Below are 16,252 nucleotides of genomic sequence, written 5' to 3' on the forward strand. Positions count from 1 at the left end.
TTCTCAGTTTCGACAAAAGCACAGATTAAAACACAAAGTTATTCTGTACATAACACATTTAAAATCTGGAGAAGAATATGTAAAATAACCAAAGTTAAGGAACAGGAAATCACTTGTTTAAGAGAGATAGCCTGGGATCCAGATTTTATTCCAAATAGTATTGATGATGTTTTTAAAAAATGGGAGAGTAAGGGCCTCACAAGATTCTATCAAATGTACAAGGAAGAAGCAATGGATTCTTTTGAAAATACGGTAAATAGATATGGTTTAAACAAGAATCACTTTTACAGATATTTGCAAGTGAGAAACTATTTGAAGGAAAATGTCCAAATTACATCTCTTGGAGATCTCCATCCCATTCTGAGACATATGATAAAGGCCAATCAAAACCATAACTTGAAAAATATAACTGGACAAATGTATCAAATATTTCAGGATTACAGAACCGAAGACATAAATAACATTCAGGATAAATGGCAGATAGAACCGAAAACATCCATATCAGATGACGAGCGGAATCAGAGTCTTAAAGATCATTTCTCAAACATAAAATCGCCTTCTGCCAAGAATACGCTTGGAAGATAAATATACGGTATTTTAGAACACCAGTGATGTTAAGCAAATATACACAGAATAATTCTAGCTGCTGGAGGGAATGTGGGGAAGACAAAGCGGACCACACTCACATATTCTTTACATGTAAAAAAATGGAAATTTATTGGTCAGAAGTCATACACATAATAGAACAGATGTTTGGGAAATTGGGCCAATTTAATAAACACACTTTATGGTTGGGAATAGGTTTTAATGGCCCTCGAAAGGATGAAGAATATTTATTTTGGATTCTGAGAATTACAGCACTCAAACAAATAACAAGAATCTGAAAAAAGTTGGAAGCCTCCAAAGTAAATAAATGGCTAGAGACTGTAGAGAATATTTATAGGATGGAGAGGGTAACTTATAGAATTAATAAGAAAGAAAAGTTGTTGGAAAAAAGATGGGCTCGTTTTAAATTAAAGTAACTAGATATATCCTCTGTATACAGTAGAGATGAAGCCTAAAAAAAAGAAAAAAGAAAGAAAAAACTACTTACAGTTTATGTGCACATTTATATTACTGTTGTATTTGTTGACACAATAAAGTATAAAAAAAAGTTTCCTTTTTTCAGTTGTTTCTCATGTACCATTGAAGTTTGAAGACTTTTCTAAAAGTCTTTGACAGATTTGTTTAACAATGATTTCCAAACTTGTTTTTCTGCTTTCGAAGATGAAACTTGACTCCAAATCAAAGTTTGAGTCACAAACAGTATCACGACAGGTTATCAGACACCAAAACCTCTGCTGGTCAAACTGAAGACTTGTTGGTGGTAATAAAGTTGTTTGAATGAAGTGGACGTCTGCTGACGAGGTCCACGACCCTCAGGTTGTCTCTGGTGTTGAGGGAAACCTGTGCTGCTCTCGCTGTGGTCACTTGTCTTGGATTTTGAAGGTTGCTGTCACCTTCCTCATGTCTTAATACGTCAACAAACAGTTCAAGTGTTATCAGCCATCAGGAATTAGTTTGTGCTCACTTGATTCTTGGTTCAGCTCGATGTTGTTGAGTAAAATGAACCATGAAAACACAACATGAAGTGAAACAATCAAGGTGATATCTGATATTTTAACAGTTATCGGTCTCCTTGATTTCTAATAATCTGTATCAGCCCTGAAAAAAACATTACAGTGGACCTCTAGTCCTGATCTGAGAGACACAACAAACACTCACAGTCAGATTCAGCTTTGATTGGAACAAGATCCAGAACTGAAATCAGCACACAGCTGAAGGTTCAAGTCAACAGTGTTTCCACAGTTTAATGATCACAGCTTCCATCTTTAAAGGACTGGAAGTGGAAGAAGTTCACAAAGTAAATGAGGAATCTTTTCAATCATTTCCAACAAAGTTCATTGATCAATTTATTCCAATAACCTGAAAGACTGATGTGACTGAGATCCTGCACAGACTCAACTGATCTGTTCAGCAGTGTTTCTCTAACAGGAGGAGACTCTCCCTCCTACAGAGGACACAGAGACACTGAGGAACCAGACCAGAACCCAAAGCCAGGATAAAGAGGTTCAGTGAATGTGGTGTTGAAGGTGTGGAGGTGGATCAGTGAGTCAGAGGAGACTCTGTAGAAGGACAGAGTGCCAGCAGGACAGTCCACATACACTCCTACTCTGTGAGAGACAGAGGAGGAGGAGGAGGAGGAGGAGGAGATGAATGTTATTCTGTTATTGTGCCAGACAGAGTAACGACCATCAGAGCAGCACAGACTCCAGGACTGATCATTCCCTCCAAACACACACTCATCGCTGTCTCCTTTCCTTCTGATTCTTCTGTAACTCACTGATACATAAACTTCTCCTCTCCACTCGACCTCCCAGTAACAGCGACCAGTCAGACCAGTTCCACACAGCAGCTGAGGCCACCAGTCAAACCTGTCTGGATGATCAGGATATGACTGATCCTTTCTCACATACGTCATCGTCCTGTTGTTGTCAGACAGTTTGATGTTTCTGTTCACTGTGTTTGTGTCCAGTTTGAGTTCACAGGAATCTGATGGAGAGAAGAAGAAAACAGCTGCAGTTATTGATCCATCATCTGTTGATTGATGGACAGTTTGATGATGACATCAGAGATGTGAATAAGTGATGTCACAGTTTGAAGATTGCTGAATGTGCTCTGCTTTGTTTTCATCAGTCAAATTAAAGACACACTTACACTTCCTCAGACCTGGTCTCAACCATCGGACTCCAGCAGGCTCCACCCTGAAAGGAGGAGGGGGGTCAGAGCAGCACCTCCTCTTTCAGCATGCAAACATGGACATTACATCACTCTCATACACAAAAACACAATATGTTGATCCGGCCTGCTTCTCCCTGCTGCCCAGAAACCTCTTCAGCTCTGCTCAGACACTGACAGCGACACTGATTCACTCTCATCATTAAATCTGCCTTCATCAGCTCATTTCCTCATTTCAATCTGTTGCTGACTTCTATTCTAAGCTGCTTCACTCATTGATCGCTCTCTCGCTCTCCCACCTGTGATGATCAATAATCAGTCTGACTTTGTCTTCACTGAACAAACCAACAGAGCTTTAATCATTGGTTATTGGACACGGTTCTCCTCGTCATGTCCCATATGTGACCATGCTTCATGTGTTCATTAGAAGTGTGAATACTGTCAATAAATTCAATATCTGAGACAAGTCATCATGACTCTGTTGTGTGGAAATCTTTTCATGTCAAACTTCCTGAAGTTCACCAGAACAAGAAAAGCCACTTGATGTCTGCACATGGAAATATTTACAAGCCATGTTTGCTGTGAAGACCATGTTCAGTCCAATTGTTTTCCACTGATGAAGGAACAGTCCAACATTTTGAAAAAAAAACTTGAATGAAGCATCTCAAAAGTCCTGCTCTGTCCTGTGGTTGTCAGGTTCCAGCAGTTTGAACTAAATAGAACTGCTTTGGACTTATTGGAAGCTTTTTTTTATGTCTTTTGAGGACAAACAGGACATTTGTCAAACTGACAGACAGTTCTTTTTCCATGCAGAGATCTGTCCAAACTGCATCAATTATGACCAACAGGTCACTATCATGTTTGTTCCTGGAGATGTTCTCCTTGAGACCTCCAACACAAATATGTCCTTTTCATGTTCAACCAGTGTTGATGTTGTGATCAAAGGACAAAGGTTTCCTACATGTGTGATTGTTCATGTCTCACTCACATCCACCATCAACCAAAAAGACAGACAACATGTTTCCAGCTCTTCCTCCTCTTTCACACTGACTGACTGTGGCTGCAGCAGCCTCTTCATACCTGAGAGTGTCCAGTCTGCAGTAAGGATCCTCCAGTCCAGCAGACAGCAGCTTCACTCCTGAGTCCCCTGGATGATTGTAGCTCAGGTCCAGCTCTCTCAGATGGGAGGGGTTGGATCTCAGAGCTGAGGCCAGAGAAGCACAGCCTTCCTCTGTGACCAGACAGCCTGACAGCCTGAAAACACACAGAACAACACACATGGAAGATCATCTGAGGGTCCTGCTGTGTCCGTCAAATCATTCCTCTCAAAACGCAGAGATCTGATAGGCTGAGCAGCATCACGTGGGAGGATTTACAACACATAATAATTCTCAACAGTTTCTGTGTTTTAGGTCAACGACTTCACACTCGACACTTCACTTCCTGAGGTGCTCAGCGACACCTTTGTGGTAATTAATCATGACTGAATCAGGAATAAAGTGACGTCCACTAATCAAAGTCACAAGAAAACCTAACTGATGATTTCCATCTCAGCCAGACTTCATTAATAAAAGGTACACTGAGAGAAAAAAAAAATCTGCCAATCAATGTGTGTATCTGTCAACTGTGTGAAATTATGAGGTTAAAGAAAGACATCAACGATTTTACAACAAACAGTAACTTGATCTGACCTGAGAGTTTCCAGTGCACAGTGTGGACTCTCCAGTCTGGCAGACAGCAGCTTCACTCCTGAATCCCACAGGTTGTTGTTACTCAGGTCCAGCTCTCTCAGACTGGAGGACTGGGATCTGACGACTGAGGACAGAACTTCACAGCTTCCCTCTGAGAGGTTACAGACACTCAGTCTGAAGAAGAAAAAAAAGAACATTTATTTTAAAATGTTGAGTCTCTTCTCAGCATGTGTGCAAATCTTTGCTGTTCCATCATAAACATGTTGTAGATGTTGATTCATTGTCTTCATGTCTGTAAGAACACAGTCATGTGTCCTTCATGAGGGGACAGTGTCAGACCTGAATTCAGTTCCTGAGTCTCATGTTTAAACCTGCTGGATGAAATTTAAAGTTTCAGACTCTGGAATGTGCAGTTAGAAATAAACAGGAGGCTCTGAGAGTGACTGTGTGCTGAAACTAATATATGAACTGAATGATTTAAAGGATCAGCAGTTTTCTGCCAGCATTCCTCTCTCGTCTTATGTGCAGCAACAGTCTTGATTTTCCTCTTTTATTTTTTACATTCTCCAAAGCTCTCCATTATATCAACCTGTTCCTCTGGACTGAAGGAGGGGGGGCATGATTGGTCCTTTTTGTGGTGACAAAGAGTCAAATGATGAAGCAAACATCTCTTTTTATGGGAACGTGCACAGAGCCTGATGAAGGAAACCTGAGTTAACAAAGGAAGCTGATAACCACCGTCGTGATGCTGTTATCTCTGCCTGGAGTTCATGTTTAGTTGAGGCAGCTCACACAAAGGAAGCCTGGCTTGGTCCAATTTGTTTTGTCCTTCATCCCACTGAGCTTCACATGAGACAGCCTCTGTGCTGGACTCAAACTGGTGACTCCTAGTCTTTCAGAATTCATGTTTCCCATGACTCAGCACTCTGATCAATAGTAAATTCATCAGGTTTAATGAACCATGCTGCACTTTGTAAAACCTCACTGTCGAAAATATTCTTGCACAGATTTTAATTCCAGATACACAAAATATTTCGACAGCTACGAAACTTTATGACACATCCGCAAACTTGAATTTGAGGGATTTTTGTTTTTAATTCTCACATTCAGACACGTGCACACATTTTTCTGACATGCACAGAAAAGATGATCTACAACTGCAGGCTGGGAAATTATTTCTGATCATCATTTGACAAACTCAAAATCATCAATCTGTCAGAGATCTGAAAATAAACAAAATAGACTGAAAGATTCAAATCCTGACATGAGAGAGACTGTTTAAACTAAATGAATCTCTAAATGTATAGAACTAACTTAAATCTGTCAACACAAACAATAACTTGATCTGACCTGAGAGTTTCCAGTGCACAGTGTGGACTCTCCAGTCCAGCAGACAGCAGCTTCACTCCTGAATCCTGCAGGTTGTTGTGACTCAGGTCCAGCTCTCTCAGACTGGAGGACTGGGATCTGAGGACTGAGGACAGAACTTCACAGCTTCTCTCTGAGAGGTTACAGCCACTCAGTCTGAAGAGACACAGGAAGGAAGCAAACAGTAAGTTAGATATCAGAGTATTTATTGATGAAGAAACTTCACTATCTCTGTACTTACAGAGCTTTCTTGGAGGCTTTGACCACTGGCAGCAGCCTCAGAAGAGCCTCCTCTGAAGCAGAGAATTTCTTCAGGTCAAATGTGTCCAGATCTTTTTCTGATGACAGTAAGATGAAGACCAGAGCTGACCACTGAGCAGGAGACAGTTTATCTGTGGAGAGTCTTCCTGAACTCAAGGACTGTTGGATCTGATCCACCAGAGAACGATCATTCAGTTCATCCAGACAGTGGAACAGATTGATGCTTTGCTCTGCAGAAGGCGTCTCTTCAATCTTCTTCTTGATGTACTCGACTGTTACCTGACTGGTTTTTGAGCCACTTCTTGTCTGTGTCAGCAGGCCTCGTAGGAGAGTCTGATTGTTCTGCAGTGACAGACCCAGGAGGAATCGTAGGAACAAGTCCAGGTGTCCATTTGGACTCTGTAAGGCCTTGTCCACAGCACTCTGGTGGAGATGTGTCTCTGCAGAGTCATGGTAGGTTCTTTGTTCTTCTGACAGCAGATTGACTCCAGACTTGATGAAGGTCAGATGGACATGAAGAGCAGCCAGAAACTCCTGAACACTCAGATGGACGAAGCAGAACACCTTGTCCTGGTACAGTCCTCTCTCCTCTTTGAAGATCTGTGTGAACACTCCTGAGTACACTGAGGCTGCTCTGATATCGATGCCACACTCTGTCAGGTCTGATTCATAGAAGATCAGGTTTCCTTTCTGCAGCTGCTCAAAAGCCAGTTTTCCCAGAGACTCAATCATCTTCCTGCTCTCTGGAGTCCACTGAGAATCTGACTCAGCTCCTCCATCATACTTGATGTTCTTCACTTTGGACTGAACCACCAGGAAGTGGATGTACATCTGAGTCAGGGTCTTGGGCAGCTCTCCTTCCTCTCTGGTCTTCATCACATCCTCCAGAACTGTAGCAGTGATCCAGCAGAAGACCGGGATGTGGCACATAATGTGGAGGCTTCGTGATGTCTTGATGTGGGAGATGATTCTGTTGGCCTGCTCCTTGTCTCTGAACCTCTTCCTGAAGTACTCCTCCTTCTGTTCATCAGTGAATCCTCTGACCTCTGTCACCATGTCAACACACTCAGGAGGGATCTGATTGGCTGCTGCAGGTCGTGTGGTTATCCAGAGGCGAGCAGAGGGAAGCAGTTTCCTCCTGATGAGGTTTGTCAGCAGCACATCCACTGAGGTGGACTTTGTAACATCAGTCAGGATCTTATTGTTGTGGAAGTCCAGAGGAAGTCGACACTCATCCAGACCGTCAAAGATCAACAAAACCCTGAACTCTTCAAACCTGCAGATTCCTGCTTCTTTGGTTTCAGGAAAGCAGTGATGAACAAGTTCCACCAAGTTGAACTTTTTCTCTTTCAGCACATTCAGCTCTCTGAAAGTGAATGGAAACATGAACTGTATGTCCTGGTGGGCTTTGTCTTCAGCCCAGTCCAGAGTCAACTTCTGTGTTAAGACCGTCTTCCCAATGCCAGCCACTCCCTTTGTCATCACTGTTCTGATTGGTTCATCTCGTCCAGGTGGTTTCAAGATGTCTTCTTGTCTGATTGTGGTTTCTGGTCCGTGTGGTTTCCTGGATGCTGTTTCAATCTGTCTGACCTCATGTTCATCATTGACCAGTCCAGTCCCTCCCTCTGTGATGAAAAGCTCTGTGTAGATCTGATTCAGGAGGGTCCGCTTTCCTGCTTTAGCGATCCCCTCAAACACACACTGGAACGTCTCCTTCAGGTTAGATTTAAGTCGACGCCGACAAACTGGAGCAAAAAGTTCTGAATGAAGACACAACAAATAAATCAATAAGTGATTGATAAAGTTCAGATGAGATTTTAATGTCCTTGTCTGAACATATTTTGGTCCATCTGTTGAGACATCAGTGAATGTTCCACTGATCCAGCAGTTAAACCTTTAGAGAAATCCTCTTACTGCTCTGCAGACGCTCAGCCAGCTCCTCCTCCTTCATTCTCCTCAGGAAGTGCTGTGTGATCTTCAGAAATGCCTCTCTGCTGCTCCTCCTCTGCTCTGCATCGTCATCCTCATCCTCCCCCTGACTCTCAAAGTATTCTGGGTCATCTGGACTCAGAACCGTCTTGATCTTCTTCAGCTCGTTCCTCACAAAAGAGACAATGTTCTCCTCCAGCAGCTGGAACAGAAGATGATATGAATGACATAAAGTGAAATCATGGAAGCAAACATCAGATCCTTGTTGGACAGACTGACGGTCCACTGGTCTAAAAAGTGCAGTGTGGAGATTATTGTTAACAGAATAGATTTGAAAGCAGCTGTTGTACATGTACAGACCATAAATATGGAGTCCAGGTGAGTTTGATGCTGCTGGGCAGACTGACCACTGGGAACCTCTGAGCTCTCCTGGTGGACTCTGTGGAGGAATCATGAAGAATTAGCTCACATCATGTCCGTCCACACAGAGACAAACACCAGCTGAAGGTCCTTTGAGCTGAAGTGTTGATTCCAACATTGAATCAGATGGTTTCCACTGACATTAAAGTGTTGCTCGTACTGCTGATCCCACCGTGAATCAACAGTTCAGTCTGCATTTCTGTGCAGCTTTCACTTTACTGTGTTGGTTCACCAGCTTGTCTGGTTGAGTCCCTCCAGTTCTCATTGATCCCTATAATACTGTGGACAGCATCACACAGCTCACACAAGCTAACTGGATGCTACCTGTCCAGCACAAATTGGCAGTGAGTCACAATAAAGTGAGTGAAACATGAGAAAAGCAAAGAGAGAAGCAGAAAATACTGGATCAAAGCAAAGCTGAGGGTGATTTCACATCCAGCTGTGTTTCAAATGAAAGCTGGAACATTCTTCTCTGGACTACATGAAGGAAACAGGTGCAGCTGTTGCTCATAGAAGTTGTTCTGGCTCTTTCTTTTATTCTTGGACAACATGTATTTGTTCTTGTCCACTTGTTGGGCACACAACACATATTTGAGCTTTGTGTCCTCTCTGAGCTCCTGCAGCCTTTAGTTACCCATAACACCCTTCTCTGCATCAGACGTCTTCACAGAGGCACAACTCCAGCCTGATGTGAGGCGCCATGATGCCGCCGTCAGTGTCGTTCTCGACTTTGTGAATCCATCAGCAGCATCAATCACAAACAGACTGTGTGTTTCCTCAGACTCTCTGTGTTGCTTCATTCTGTGTTTCACAGCAGCTGATCTCAGTCCAGCTGTTATCACTGACATGTTTGTGTTTGTGTTGTCACATGACTGAAAACCACAGCATGTTGATTTGATGGAGGAACTCAGTGGAATCAGGGTTAGCCTTCGTTAGCATCTGTTAGCCTCAATCAAGTCACTGTTTTATACTCATGCAGTGATCAGTCAGAAGGTGTGTGTGGAGGAAATGTTCAACTGGAGTCAAGAGTTGAAGACTGGTTTTACTGGGCAGCTTCCACATGTGAGGATATAAACGAATGAGAAGAAGAACGATGCTGAAAATAAACAAACAGGTTTAAAAAGCTTCTCTGGATAAATAACAGTTCAAACAAGAATCTGTGATATTTTAATGTTATTAACAGTTTACCTCTTTGCAGCAGACAGTCGATTTCCTTTAAAGTCATTGAGGCGACCCATCGACCATTCACTCTTCAAGGACACACAGCTGGGTCCAGGTCCAGACTCAGATCCAGGTCCAGGTCCAGCAGAGGCTGGTCTCCCATAGATCCTGTCAGACACAGGAAGACCACCAGGGATGGAAATTGACTTTTTCTTCTTCAGACTCAGAAGCTGCTGGAGAAACTAGCAGCTATCAACAAGAAAAGGATCAACACACCAAAGTTCAATCAAACATGAAGCTGAATGATTTCAGTCTGTGGATCATCGCTTCATTTGTCCATCAAATCTTGGACCAAAGCAGGACTCAACGGACTGATTTCTGAGCAGATTTTACTGTGATTGACAGACAACAAACTAAACTGTGGAGTCCATCAGCACCGACTCTGTTGGTCTGTTTTCTAACGTTTGCATCACAAATATCCTGACTGTTATTTAGAGACGATGGTCAGTGAAGCATTTTAGTCCAACATTCAAAGAGGAAGTTTGATGGTCAAGAGACTTTGGAAGGTCCCCACTGGATTTGTGCTGAAGCCTCATATTATCTTCAGCTTTCAGTGTCCACATGTGGACATGTCAGTGCTGTTTCGGGACAGACTGGACAAATGTCCTTCAACACTAATCTAGCTCTAACCTTCATCATCATTCTAGGACAACATGAACATTATAGTCCATGGGCCAGAGGCCCAAATTTCACTATTTGGTCCATCTCAGGGTGGCAAAACTTAATCATAATTTTTGAAAAGATACATGTCTGTAGATGATATTTTGGTATGATAGCCCTTCCAAAGTGGTAGCTTTGTCACAGTTATCAGCTCATGAAGTTAACAACCCCTTAAGATAAATTCCGTTTTTTGACACTGGTGTATATCTGGTTTAGGCTCATGGTATGGATATTTGTCAAAGATTTATAATGTAGTGTTTGGTATCATTTTAAAGGGGATCCTCTTGGCTTTCATTTAAATCCAGTTTTGGGTCTCTCTGACCAATATAGAGGTCACTAGAGCTCTTTTTAACACCCACAATACACATTTTCCTACAATTTTCACCTAAACTAAATACTTTCTTTAGTCCTGTAGCATCCAGGGACATCAGGGACACAAGAGTCAACAACTGCAATACTCACAAGACTCTAAGGATTCAGGAAATGTATAATATACCCATACTATCTCTTTGTGGGAGGTGATTGTGAGCACATTGTGTCACAGGCATAGGCGAGAATTGGTTCTACCCAGAGCAATAAATTCTAGCTTGGTATTCAAAAAAAGTCCATATACCTACATGGTATATTTAAACATGATAATTCTTCCCAAGTGGTAGATTACATCATGACATGACATTTCAACATGACAATCCTTCCCAACTAGTAGCTAGCTTAGTCATAGTTATCGGCTCTCAATGACAACACCCATGATTCAAAACAATGAAAGAATCTTGTCATTTTAATTGAATAGAATATAACCTAACCTAACAGCAAAGTAACCTATTATAACAAACTCATAACAACTCATACTGTAGCAAACTCATAACTTTAACTCATAACAAACATTACACTAATGCATTTTCAACTCTTCAAATTCTGTTTACTCCTCATCATCATTGTTATCATCATAGTCAACCAGTTCCAGTTGACATAACTTCTACATCCTCCTCCTCTCTCTGATTGGTGCAGGTTTGTAGCTTGCACATTTCTGTGCACTTCAGTCTGTTTGCAAGGCAGGAACAGTCAGGAAGCTTGCAGGTCCGTACACATTTGCAGACCATGAGTTCCAGGACAGCCAGTGGTGCTGGGGGTCCTCGCATCCAGTCTAATATCAACATACCTGTAAGAATAAGTGGAAGGTATTCCTTGTCAATTTTTTGAGGAACCTAAATGTTTAGTAAATAACAATACATATTTGTACTATTTTATTATGAAACTAAGATGATGAACATGTTTTTAGTTAAAGGGGAGAGTCTTTTGCACACCTGTGTGGATAGGTGCATAGGAGAAGAACTGGAATCCACAGCTGAAATGAAAAACTCCCATCCTCCTATCGTGTGTGGGAGTTTTTCCTTTGAACATGTATTTAGTGAAATTATTACCTTGGTCACCGGTGCCTGTCGTGGCGGCAATCCCCGAACCCGGTGGTGGACACCGGAAGTAAGGGATGCCGTCAAGCTGAAGAAGGAGTCCTATCGGGCTTGGTTGGCTCATAGGACTCCTGAGGCAGCTGACGGGTACCGGCAGGCTAAGCGGGCAGCAGCTCGGCGGGCTGCACTTCAACACACTTTTATTAAGGCAACATTCGTTGCCTTAATAAAAGTGTGTTGAAGTGCAGAGGATAGTGTGTGGGAGCTTTTCCTTTGAACATGTATTTAGTGAAATTATTACCTTGGTCATCAGTTGTCCATCCATGACCTTTTGGGTCTGGTATGTCTGGCTGTCCCTCCAGGCAGTGTCTCCACTCTGCTGCCTGGTAGTTGGCACGCTGTATATGCAGCTTTAAACAGTCCCTGCAAGGAGAGAGTGCACTGGACTCCACTTCACCCCTTTTGTTGCAGAACATCACGTAACGCAGATCATTAACATCACATATGCTTGATGATGGCGCATACATCCTGCAGACAAATGACTCCATATTGCTGTAGAGAAAACTGCTAAGTAATGCAGACAGCAAAACAGCCCTGATAACTTTAGTTATTGTTACAGTTATTGCGAGCGAGGATACAGATGTCATGATGCTTTGTCTCGGATACTGTGAGAAGATAAACTGCCCCCTGTATCTGAAATGTGGCACTCAGAATCGGACAAGATACATCAACATCAGCAACCTTGCGCAGCTTCTTGGAGATGACCTATGTGATGCTCTTGTTGGCGTACATGCCTTCACAGGTTGTGATAGCGTAAGTGCATTTGCAGGACGAGGAAAACTCTGTGCATTCAAACTTCTCAAAGGAAACAGGACATTCCAAGAGTCCTTCAAAACCTTGGGAACATCCTGGGATGTATCAGAGGAATTATACAGCAATATGGAGTCATTTGTCTGCAGGATGTATGCGCCATCATCAAGCATATGTGATGTTAATGATCTGTGTTATGTGATGTTCTGCAACAAAAGGGGTGAAGTGGAGTCCAGCGCACTCCCTCCTTGCAGGGACTGTTTAAAGCTGCATATACAGCGTGTATCTCTAAGGGAGTGCCCCGCCACCCTGCGGAGGAAAGTCATTTCAGCCGCTTGTATCCGGAACCTCGTTCTTTTGGTCATGAACCAAAGTTCATGACCATAGGTGAGGGTAGGAACGTAGATTGACCGGTAAATCGAGAGCTTCGCCTTTCGGCTCAGCTCCTTCTTCACCATGACGGACCGATACAACGACCGCATTACTGCCGCCACTGCACCGATCCGCCTGTCAATCTCACGCTCCATTCTTCCCTCACTCGTGAACAAGATCCCAAGATACTTAAACTCCTCCACTTGAGGCAGGATCTCTCCCCCAACCCGGAGGGAGCAAGCCACCTTTTTCCGGTCGAGAGCCATGGCCTCAGACTTGGAGGTGCCGACTCTCATCCCAGCTGCTTCACACTCGGCTGTGAACCGTCCCAGTGCACGCTGGAGGTCCTGGCTCGATGGAGCCAACAAGACAACATCATCCGCAAAAAGCAGAGACGAAATCTGCCGGCTCCCGAACCGAACCCCCTCCTCCTATGCTCCTATCCCTGGCTGTGCCTAGAAATTCTGTCCATAAAAATAATGAACAGAACCGGTGACAAAGGGCAGCCCTGGCGGAGTTCAACATGCACCGGGAACAGGTCCTACTTACTACCGGCAATGCGGACCAAGCTCCTGCTCTGGTTGTACAGGGACTGCACAGCCCTCAGCAGAGGGCCTCCAACCCCATACTCCCGGAGCACCTCCCACAGAATGACGCGAGGGACACGGTCGAATGCCTTCTCCAAGTCCACAAAACACATGTGGACTGGTTGGGCAAACTCCCATGAACCCTCAAGCACCCTGTGGAGGGTATAGAGCTGGTCCAGTGTTCCGCGGCCGGGACGAAAACCGCATTGTTCCTCCTGAATCCGAGGTTCGACTATCGGCCGGATTCTCCTCTCCAGTACCCTGGAATAAACTTTCCCAGGGAGGCTGAGGAGTGTGATCCCCCGATAGTTGGAACACACCCTCCGGTCCCCCTTTTTAAACAGAGGGACCACCACCCCAGTCCGCCAGTCCAAGGGCACCGTCCCCGACTGCCACGCGATGTTGCAGAGGCGTGTCAACCAGGACAGCCCTGCAACATCCAGTGACTTGAGGTACTCAGGGCGGATCTCGTCCACCCCCGGAGCTTTGCCACCGAGGAGCTTGCAGACTACCTCAGTGACTTCAGCCCGGGTGATGGACGAATCGACCTCCGAGTCCCCAGTCTCTGCTTCCTCTGCAGAAGACATGGCAGTGGGATTGAGGAGATCCTCGAAGTATTCCTTCCACCGCCCGACAATATCCCCAGTCGAGGTCAGCAGCTCCCCACCTCTACTGTAAACAGTGTTAATGGAGAGCTGCTTCCCCCTCCTGAGGCGCCGAACGGTTTGCCAGAATTTCTTCGAGGCCGACCAGTAGTCCTCCTCCATGGCCTCCCCGAACTCCTCCCAGACCCGAGTTTTTGCTTCTACAACTGCCCGAGCTGCTGCCCGCTTAGCCTGCCGGTACCCGTCAGCTGCCTCAGGAGTCCTATGAGCCAACCAAGCCCGATAGGACTCCTTCTTCAGCTTGACGGCATCCCTTACTTCCGGTGTCCACCACCGGGTTCGGGGATTGCCGCCACGACAGGCACCGGTGACCAAGGTAATAATTTCACTAAATACATGTTCAAAGGAAAAACTCCCACACACGACAGGAGGATGGGAGTTTTTCATTTCAGCTGTGGATTCCAGTTCTTCTCCTATGCACCTATCCACACAGGTGTGCAAAAGACTCTCCCCTTTAACTAAAAACATGTTCATCATCTTAGTTTCATAATAAAATAGTACAAATATGTATTGTTATTTACTAAACATTTAGGTTCCTCAAAAAATTGACAAGGAATACCTTCCACTTATTCTTACAGGTATGTTGATATTAGACTGGATGCGAGGACCCCCAGCACCACTGGCTGTCCTGGAACTCGTGGTCTGCAAATGTGTACGGACCTGCAAGCTTCCTGACTGTTCCTGCCTTGCAAACAGACTGAAGTGCACAGAAATGTGCAAGCTACAAACCTGCACCAATCAGAGAGAGGAGGAGGATGTAGAAGTTATGTCAACTGGAACTGGTTGACTATGATGATAACAATGATGATGAGGAGTAAACAGAATTTGAAGAGTTGAAAATGCATTAGTGTAATGTTTGTTATGAGTTAAAGTTATGAGTTTGCTACAGTATGAGTTGTTATGAGTTTGCTATAATAGGTTACTTTGCTGTTAGGTTAGGTTATATTCTATTCAATTAAAATGACAAGATTCTTTCATTGTTTTGAATCATGGGTGTTGTCATTGAGAGCCGATAACTATGACTAAGCTAGCTACTAGTTGAGAAGGATTGTCATGTTGAAATGTCATGTCATGATGTAATCTGCCACTTGGGAAGAATTATCATGTTTAAATATACCATGTAGGTATATGGACTTTTTTTGAATACCAAGCTAGAATTTATTGCTCTGGGTAGAACCAATTCTCGCCTATGCCTGTGACACAATGTGCTCACAATCACCTCCCACAAAGAGATAGTATGGGTATATTATACATTTCCTGAATCCTTAGAGTCTTGTGAGTATTGCAGTTGTTGACTCTTGTGTCCCTGATGTCCCTGGATGCTACAGGACTAAAAGAAAGTATTTAGTTTAGGTGAAAATTGTAGGAAAATGTGTATTGTGGGTGTTAAAAAGAGCTCTAGTGACCTCTATATTGGTCAGAGAGACCCAAAACTGGATTTAAATGAAAGCCAAGAGGATCCCCTTTAAAATGATACCAAACACTACATTATAAATCTTTGACAAATATCCATACCATGAGCCTAAACCAGATATACACCAGTGTCAAAAAACGGAATTTATCTTAAGGGGTTGTTAACTTCATGAGCTGATAACTGTGACAAAGCTACCACTTTGGAAGGGCTATCATACCAAAATATCATCTACAGACATGTATCTTTTCAAAAATTATGATTAAGTTTTGCCACCCTGAGATGGACCAAAAAGTGGTCTGGCCCATGGACTATTAGAAGGACAACTGGTCAGACTGGATTTAATGAAGACAAACATCAGCAGAGGACAACATGAGGAGGACATGTGGACATTTCAGGTCAAATTGTCCAACACGAGTTTAATACTGAGAACAACTTACTGTCTGTCAGAGACATGTTGCTGTTTAAAATCAATCAGGCGATACTTAGACTTGTCACTCTTGAAGGACACACAGCTGGGTCCAGGTCCAGGTCCAGGTCCAGCAGAGTCTGGTGGGTCCTGTTGTTCTGGCCTTCAACACAACACACACAGAGCTTTGAGTGTGAATAATGATGGTGGAGAGATTCGAGTGCTCTGACATGGAGACGAGTCCTGGACTTAATAACAGTA

The 16,252-nt window shown here is 43.6% G+C and overlaps 1 protein-coding gene across 1 annotated transcript in view; it reads right to left on the reverse strand.

Moving 5' to 3' along the window:
- Positions 1–16,252, reverse strand: part of LOC143316071 (uncharacterized) — a 109,997-nt gene that overhangs the window by 32,202 nt on the left and 61,543 nt on the right. The window contains 2 exon segments of the mRNA XM_076723785.1: positions 6,592–7,858; positions 8,013–8,229. Of these exon segments, the coding sequence (XP_076579900.1) occupies positions 6,592–7,858; positions 8,013–8,229 (1,484 nt within the window).

The sequence above is a fragment of the Chaetodon auriga genome, chromosome 23 (assembly GCF_051107435.1).
Source record: "Chaetodon auriga isolate fChaAug3 chromosome 23, fChaAug3.hap1, whole genome shotgun sequence".
Classification (NCBI taxonomy): Eukaryota; Metazoa; Chordata; class Actinopteri; order Chaetodontiformes; family Chaetodontidae; genus Chaetodon; species Chaetodon auriga.